General features: G+C 31.8%; 2 protein-coding genes across 3 annotated transcripts; one reads left to right on the top strand and one right to left on the bottom strand.

Moving 5' to 3' along the window:
• Positions 1–5307: 5307 nt before the first annotated feature.
• Positions 5308–6233, top strand: LOC107954069 (uncharacterized). Its single transcript, XM_016889547.2, has 2 exons — positions 5308–5872; positions 5970–6233. The coding sequence occupies exons 1-2, from the start codon at positions 5525–5527 to the stop codon at positions 6132–6134; spliced, it is 513 nt and encodes a 170-aa protein (XP_016745036.1). The 5' UTR covers positions 5308–5524; the 3' UTR covers positions 6135–6233.
• An 89-nt stretch (positions 6234–6322) lies between these two features.
• On the bottom strand, positions 6323–8814 carry LOC107954070 (ubiquitin-conjugating enzyme E2 7). Of its 2 annotated transcripts, none has more exons than XM_016889548.2 (6): positions 8637–8814; positions 8441–8543; positions 7514–7611; positions 7338–7438; positions 7109–7186; positions 6323–6747 (listed from the first exon to the last, which is right to left on the bottom strand). In XM_016889548.2, the coding sequence occupies exons 1-6, from the start codon at positions 8677–8679 to the stop codon at positions 6670–6672; spliced, it is 501 nt and encodes a 166-aa protein (XP_016745037.1). In that variant the 5' UTR covers positions 8680–8814; the 3' UTR covers positions 6323–6669. The 2 variants fall into 2 exon arrangements, with proteins under 2 accessions (XP_016745037.1, XP_040953459.1); XM_041097525.1 differs by having other exon boundaries at positions 6323–6824; positions 8637–8794.
• Between the last annotated feature and the right edge of the window lie 437 nt (positions 8815–9251).

The raw sequence follows: 9251 nt of genomic DNA on the forward strand, positions 1-9251 counted from the left end.
AACCTCCACTCATCATCCACCCAATGTGCTGTTAAAACCATATAAGATATCCTCTGCAATGAAGTCCTAGTGTCTGTCGTCAAACAAACTCTACTTATATCTTTTTCAAAACAATTCTTCATCACACTCTTCATGGAGTTAAATAAATCAAGACAATCCCTTCTAATTGTCCAACGAGATGGAAGACTAAACCGTGGGCATGCTATAGAAAGAAAGTATTTGAAACCCTCTCCCTCTACAATTTTAAAAGGTACTTCATCCATAATTATCATACGAATCAATGCTTTTCTAATAGCATCTTTATCAAACACCCAAGTTGATAAATCCGTTGTTTCAAACAGATGCAAATAGAGCTAAAATCATTCAATAATTCAAAAATATTTCAAGACAAACTTTAAAGATGCAAAAAATTCGAGCTTACAATGTAAGAGAACAGACTGCCTCGGCCAGAAGGAACAACAACTCTATTTGGAGGTAAGGATTTTGATTGGAAGGTTTATTTTAAGAAGAAGAAGAAGAACGAAAAAGGGTATTTTAGGGATTTTTGAGAAAAATAAATTTTAGGGTTTGAACTTTGAATGGAATGGAAACGGAGAGAAGAAAAATAAATAGGGGTTTGGACGATGGAATTTGCTGGGGGTGATTTGGGGGGAGGAATTGGGATTTGGGAAAATAAATCTTTGGGGCATGGGCATACGGGCTTGGGGAAGTAGGAAAAAAAATAAATGTTTGGGCTTTGGGGGAAATTGGCAATTGGGTTAAAGACTTAAAAGTAATTAAGTAAAAGCCTATTAAAAAATTTTAAAAAATATAGTTTATATTTGGTTTATTTGAGTTATTCGAATTCAAAAATTTAACTCGAATCGAACTCGAAATTCGAAAAAAAAATCGAGTTGATTCGATTAACTCGATTCGAATAATTCGAAATTCAATTTTTTTTCAATTTTTTTGAATTGAATCGAATTTTGCTCACCCCTAATATTCGGTTCAAGCTAAATACGCACAAAATATTTGACAACAACCCCAACATCGAATGTATGGGCAAAATTCAAATTTACGGAGGGGTTATTTGGCCGTATGAGCCCCTCCCCCATCAACTTCTTGAGGCTTATGTTTGGTGTCCCCTCTATTCTAGCTAGGGGTGAGCATTCGATCGAATCAAATCGAATCGAATCGAAAATTTTCGAGTTAATCGAGTTTTCGAATCTCATTTTATCATCCTAACTTTATTTGAAGTTTTCTCGAATTGAGTCGAGTGAGATGGAATTCGAATCGAATATATTTGTTCGAGTTAAATTTTAAAAAATAATTTTGGGTTCTTGTAACCACTGTCACCTATCGTAATAAAATTTGTCCACCTTAATCAAATTTTTTATTAACTTTCATCACCTCATAATTTATTTATTAATTTTTTATATACTGGTTAGCTTCTTTGCTTGCTTAGTTGCTTCAATTATCTTTAGATTCTTGTCACTATGTATTTTGGAATTAAAAATATATTAAATGTAAAAATATGATTTTTTTAATAAAATTTATTTTAAAAATAAAATGTGAAATTGATACCAATATAAAATTTAACACGAATATTTTATGGCATAATTAATAATTCAATTTTAATATAAATATTCAATATGACTAAACAATTCAATAATATAAATAATATAAAATGTGAAAATTAATTTAATAATATAAATAGTAGATATAAATAAAATTATTACTATTTATGTTTAGTGATTTTTTTGGATAATTTTGATTTTTATTTGAGAGTAAAGAGTGAGAAGTAAAAGTTTAGGGGGAAAATAAAAAGTTTTGAGGAATAAAAGTTTGAGGGAAAGTAAATAGGGGAGTAAAATTTGGAGGGAAAATATTAAAAAAATGGAGGGGGAGGGTTTGGGGTAGATGAGAGGTGGGATGGGAAGGGAATAAAAGTTTTAGGGAAAAAGTGGGAGGGAGTAAAAATTTTGGGGGAAAATAAAAGATTTGAGGGTTTTGAGGAGTAAAATTTTGAGAAAAAGTAAATGAGAGAGTAAAATTTTGGTGGAAAATGAATTTTGGGTAGATTGGCGGGTTGGGAGGGGAGGGGAGTAAAAGTTTTGGGGGGAAAGTAGGAAGGAGTAAAAGTTTTGAGGGAAAAGTAAAAAAATTTGAGAGTTTGGGGTAAAAATGTAAAATATTATAGTTTTATATTCGAATTATTCGAGCTATTCGAATTCGAAAACTCAACTCGATTCGAACTTGAAATTTGAAAAAAAATCGGGTTGATTCGAATAACTCGATTAACTCCAATAACTCGATTCGTTTAACTTGAAGTTTAAATTTTTTTTTCAATTTTTTCGAGTCTAATCAAATTTTACTTACCCCTAATTCTAGCATCATTTGGTCGAGTACCAAGTTATGATGACTAGACATATAGTGAGTCACCTTATTTTCATTATTCAACAATTTTTTTTTAAAATATATCCAAAATTAAAACAATATTAATATCAAAATTTTTCGAATTATAAATTCTAAAATTAAACGAAAACAAAATTATATTTTCATCATTTTGCAGGGAGTGCTTCAAAATTAAAGTGATGGAATTTCAATGTCCGTTCATGTCATTGTTTATTGCGTTGTGGGCTCGTTTCCCATGAGAGGGCAATGAAAGCTGACGGGTTTGATAGGACAATCCATGTTTGAGCCATGGGGTGGCCACGTTTCCAAAATTAGGTCCTGGGGAAGTCTATTCTTTACCAAATAAAATGAGTAGTACTTGGCTTAGCTAGGCCTATCCTTATGTATATAGGCAATGTATACAGCAGACACTAAGAAAATTGAGGTAGCACAACAATATATAACTGGCCGGCAGTGACACTCTACTCAACCATAAAGGAAAATATGCAAGTACCAAGGCATTTCAAAAGGGCCTGAGAGTTTTGGAGGTCTTGTCATAGCAACCTTCTCAGCAGTCACTATAAAACTATAATAAACGAAGTCCTGAGTTGCTGCAAAATGGCAAACAATATCAGCCAACTATATGCGCAACATCATCTCTTAAACAAGATTCAAAAGCAAACAAGTACGAGCAGTACTTGATGGAATTAGGTTTGGATTGCAAAGCATTAGGAATTAGGAATATTGTAGATTGGTCATCCACGATAATGTCTCAAATATCATTTCCAATTGACGCGCGACGCGTCCAATAGACTGAGAACCTACTACTACTATGGCTTTTACATACACCACAGCAAAAATTGGTATTAGTAACTTCAATTTTGCAATGGTATTTTTGTGTCACTCAAACATTTGCAATAATTTTTAAGGTACGTAATGATAAAATAAATTGTTATATTATTAGAAGCAATTACGTAATTTAAATCTCCTTGTTGATTTTAATTTTATGATTACTAATCTTGACCAATGATAAAATTTTTGTTGTAACTTTTTATCTTTAAATGTAATTGGTTATTTTTTTTTAAACGAAAGGAAAAAATAAGGAGAGAGGACAAATAAAAGCAAAACTTGTGAATGTGTCATGCTACACGAAGACTTGTTCAATTTCTAGAGAGGATATGAAAATTTATGCTTAAGAAATTAACTTGGAAAAAAATGAGACTCATAGTTTAAAAAAGGAGAACAAATATTGATTTTGATATTTAAAATAGCTCCAACTGGGCTTTATAATTTTTTTATAAACTTATATTGGATTTATAAGTATAACATTAGACAATAATTAAAATTATTTTTATAAAAATGATAAAAAAATATTAAAAATTCTATTAAACTCTTTATGTTTTTAAATAAACATAAATTTAAATAAAAGAAACGTAAAATATTGAAAAATAAATAGCTATAAAGTTATAATTTGTTGTAAAAGTAAATAAAATAATGATTTTTAATAGATAAAAAATAAAAATGAAAAGGCATAATTTTTAAATATATATTTACACTAAATATTAGGCTTGTAAGTAATAATTTTTTTTTATATCTTGTAATTGTTTTGACAACAAGAAACTAATTTTAATCTCGTTATATGTTTTTATTATATTTGCTACTTTTGGTGTAATGTCTAGAACCCTTCCTTAATTCTTAAATAGGAGAATAATGTGTTTCAGTGCATTCGAACTCACGTCCTCCTACACTAGTAACAATACTGATATCAGTTGAACTAAGACTCAATCCACCATCTTCATACATGCTTATAAAAAACATAAGCTATAAATACATCTAAAGATTTAAAAATGTTTATTGAAAAGTAAGGTCTTATCGATAATATTTTTCATGGTTTATTGAAGTTATATATATATATATTCTTAATTACATTTAGTAAATAAAGGTTTAAGAAAATTTTCCCACATTGATAATACAGTAGCATAATGAGTTTTAGAACATGTATAAATATCCTTTATTCATAAGAAAAAGAAATACCAAACTTTTAGAAGGTTATTTCGTTGGAAAGCACCTTAAAGTTAAGTTTGAAGAGAAAAATAAAAAATGAACTTAATTAAAAAATCTCCTAAACTTTGGTTAAAAAATTAATTAAATCCCTTTACCAAAAACACATTTAAATAAGTCTTTAAACATTTTTATCCCTTAAACTTAAAAATAATAATTTCTTAAATAGTAGAAAAAAGAGTTTTAGTAGTAAGGAAACCAGTTCAAATGTTAACTTCTCGTAACTAATGCATTATTGTTACGTAATATTTTTTATAACCAAAACCCTATAGATGTTTAAAAGGTATTAACCAATTTTGTAGTTATTAAAACATATCTTAATAATTTAATTAAGTTTTTGCCAAAAACCAATGAATCAAAAGGGTTGAAATATATATAATTAAAACGATTTTTTTTGGAAATGATATTGTTGGGAGGGGTAATCATGAACCTCGAAAGGGTCTTCATAGACTATAAAACGAATATGAATAATACCTTAAGTATACAAAAATAATGGTATAATCACTTATTTGACCCTCCAACTTTACAAAAAAAAAAAACTTATTTTGTAACACATTTAACCTTAAAGGCTAAATACTAATTTTCTTGTAGTGATACAAGAAGTTTATCCACCAGCCATCATCATACATCACTTTGTTGAATATGAGATTTGTCACTTCATTTGTTTCTTTATGTTAGATTAAATTGTGAAAAAGGGGAAAATAGTAAGAGAAATTTTAAATCTTTTTCACAATAATAAGCTGATTCTAACAAGAAAACAGCTTGATGGTATGTAAAACAAAAGGCACCACTTTCATCTTCCTTAGAAATATAGAAAGAGAGCCTTCAGGTACAATCGTGCTAACAGGAGCAGGCCTATTATGTTTGCTCTCAGCATACACGTGGCCACATCTCCCATTGGACCTGATGCACTGTTGTTATTTTAGGATAAAAATGTATAGTTAGTTAGAGTTAGACCTGGTGAATGAATATAAGTGATTGCCAGGTGCTAGCACTTGCATCCTGTCCACCTCAAAAACAAACGAAAGCCTTTCCCCAGAAAAGGGAATAGAAAAATTCTCTAACATCAAGAGTTTTTAGAACAAAAACAATGGCGTTTAATCTTAAACCCGTGTTTGGCTACACAGTTGTTTATGTTAAGAACGTGGCTAAATCAGTAGATTTCTACGCAAAAGCCTCTGGTTACAATGTTCATCGCTTGTACGAGTCTCACAGGTACTATAAATGCATATATTCCCTTAAAAATATAATGGGATGTGAATGGTTTAATTTTGGTTACGGATGGGGAGAGCTGGAGAGTGGGCAGAGCACTATAGCCTTCACTCCAAAACATCAACTTGAGACGGATAAGCTAACTGGTGCAGTCCCAAGATCTGATCGCGAGCGACCCCCAATGGGACTCTGTTTCGTTTACTCACACGTCGATACTGCTTACAAGGTTTGTACGACAATCATATTTTGTTTTTGAAAAGGGCGTTTTTAATATTATCATGTTTGCTTTTGAGTTTTAATTGGTATGGGTGGTGGAGGGACAGCGAGCGGTGTCGGTGAGCCAGCCTGAGAACAAGGAATGGGGACAAAGGGTCGGCTACGTACGTGACATCGATGGCATAACTGTGAGGATGGAAGCCATGGTCACCCACCAAAACAAGCTTGATTTGAAACCAAATAAATTATTTCTTTTAAAACTGATCAGTTAAATCTTAGTTTATCTATCAAAGTTCACTCCTTGTCCCCAGAGTATCTGAATTATTTTTGTATTTATGACTCAAACTATAGTAATATCATTAACAGATGACTATATTTGTCTAAACTTTTAAGCATATTCAATTGTCAATTATTATATCATATATTAGCCTTCCCAGTAACAAGATAAATAAATAGCATGTAATAAAAAGACAAATTGTTCATCAAAATAAAGAGTTACAGTCACGAATCAGACGTTACGATGATATGAGAGACTGCTACTCAAAACACTACTAAACAAAACCAGAACCAAAACGCTTTCGAATACAAAAGAACACTACCACTTAAAAGCACAATAAATAAAAATAGAAAGAGATGGGGAAAGGGAAGGGGAAGGGGAGGGGGGCTTTAAGTTTTAAGGCACTCCCTAGGTTCACAAGGATTCTGCGGTGTAATCAGCCGCAACTCATCTCCGTACATGATAAAAATTAAGGCATTCCACGAGTTCATATATTCTAGAAAAGGAACAGCAGCAACAGCCATCATTGATCACAACATTTCTTGCGACCGTCGGACACAGCGGCCAACCTTTCTCTTAAATTCATCTTTCCTCTCTCTCCACTCCTTCTGCCGATATAAACAAGTATTGACCATTACAAGGCACACAAAGAGAAAACTAGCATGGTGCATTGTGCCGCATGATACTACAATAGAACGAGATGCTGATGACAATGGTTGTGTGACGAGATCATACAGATAGATGATTGATAGCAAAGGGAAAGAAAACCAAGTGAATGTTAAAAGCACAAATCTGAGTCATTTTAATTAATGATAAAATAAGACCGATCAAATAAGCATATTTTAAAGAAAGTTTTGTTACACTAGAAGCCTTAATAGAAGGATAGAAACCACGTTAGAACATCAACGGAATGCCAAACCGCAACAAAAGAGAGGAATCACTGAATCAAGAAAGTCGGCAATCACTTACAGCAGCTTCAACATTCGCAGGAGATTCATCATTAGGGCTTGAAAGCATTGATATGATACTCAATACAATACTTTCAACCTGCCACATAGTCAGAATATACATTTGTTAATCTATCATGGTGTCAAGAGGAGGAGGAAGGACACCATAAATTAAAGTAGTTGAACTTTCAGGAATGGCACTTGAACAGGCAGGAAAAAAAGATAAAAGAATTGACACTTCACAAACATACTGTATGGACTGGCATCCAGCGCTCACTTGCAAGCTCGTAACCATTTGGATCATCACCTGGAGGATGAAGAATTGATATGCAAACACGCCCATCAGGATAAACTGCAAAAAACATTAAAGATTAATTAGTTCTTGCATTACACAAAGGCACAAGAATTCAAACAGGCAAAGGTATACCATTAGGATGCCAAATCTCTGATGTAAATTTCACTGTTGGAGGGCTGTTTGGATAATTGGGCGGAAAGCTCATGATGGCATTGAAAAATCCCCCTTCACTGAAGTTCGAATATTTACGTTAAAGAACATTAATAAGAAAAAACATAAAGGTAAAAGATATAACCCCAAACGAGAGATTAACCCACAGCCACAACCACTAGAAGCAGTTCCTACAGAACTCAATTCAATGTCAAGATTACTTGAGGATAACAAGCAACAGGAAGGTAAGACAGTAACAAGGAACATAAGCTACAAGCAAAGACAACTGTTGACAAGCTTTTGTGACTAAACAAATTCCAAAAGCACAAGAACAACAATTTTTGCTCGTTAGAACCAACAACCTCCTTGCAGAAGCTAAGAAACTACCACATATCATTCACAAGAGAACCAATACTACAAGAACCAGGTCTTGATGGTAAAACTAAATGATGTATATATATAATGAAAAGAAGCATTCAGCAACCCCTATCCATGGTTATTATGTATAGTTGTCGAAAACAAACAATTTGTTTTGTTAAGATTGCTGCCTGCAATCAATTCGAGAAACCTAAACAATTGGCAATTGGCAACACAATCAATAGGTAAGACTCAAAATCATACGTTAACCTTACAATCACCTAAAACTCAATCAAGATAATCCAATTTAGAACCCCAAAATCCCATTCGAATTTAATAGAACACCTTAAAACCAACTATGGCATAAATCAAAGTTCAGCTAAATCAATCTAATTTAAAAAACCCTAAACCCTATTAAGCATTAATCTCATAATCAAATGTAAACACACAAAATCCACATCAAAGAATCCATAAGAAACAACTAATTTCAATGATAATAACAAAAGAAAGAAAGAAACTTTACCAAAAAAAAAAAAGGCGGGGAGGACTTACTAAAGAGTATCAGGTGGTCCGATAATTGTAACACTCCATTCAAAGATATTGTTTTCATCAACCAATCCGGCCGAGAACCCATCAACCGGATTCTTACAAAGATCTGGCGAAAATACAACAAATCAAAAACCCCCCCAAAAAAAGCAAAAAGTAATCGGAATCGACAAAAATGAAATCGATGAGAGAAAAGGAGTACCTTTGAGCTGTTTTTGAAGGAGGAGGCTGGCTTGAGATGCCATATAAACAAACAAAAGAAAAGAATAGTGAGGGTTCTAGAGAGAGAGGGAGAGGTTAAAAAAGCCCTGCGATTTGAAGAGAGAAGAAAAAATTGGAGGAAACTAAAAGCCGACACTTCGTTTCTATTTATAGATATGTTAAATATTGATTTTGTTTCTTTTCTGTCAAATAAATATTTAATAAAATAATTATACTACTTTCTGCACTTTAAATTTTATTATAGATATATGGCTTAAATATTTAGAATAATTTATGAATGAGTTAAAAGAAATATTTAAAAATTTTATTAAATAATTGATTTATTTTTAAAATAAGAAATGAAAAAAATGAAATTAAAATTAAAGTTACAAAACATAAGCGTGCATCTATTCAAAATTATGAGAAAAAAAGAAATTGAATCAGAATAAAACTTTTATAATGAAATTGAGCAATCCATTTTAAAATTGGCTGGTTGAACGTCGAAAGAAATTTATGGTAGTCAAATATTTTGTTCCTTGACATCGAGAGACCAATTGCCAAACTCAGCATCATTGAAAGATTTAATATTAAAGAAAGAATGGACAATCTTGAAATG

Source organism: Gossypium hirsutum, chromosome D07 (assembly GCF_007990345.1).
Source record: "Gossypium hirsutum isolate 1008001.06 chromosome D07, Gossypium_hirsutum_v2.1, whole genome shotgun sequence".
NCBI lineage: Eukaryota > Viridiplantae > Streptophyta > Magnoliopsida > Malvales > Malvaceae > Gossypium > Gossypium hirsutum.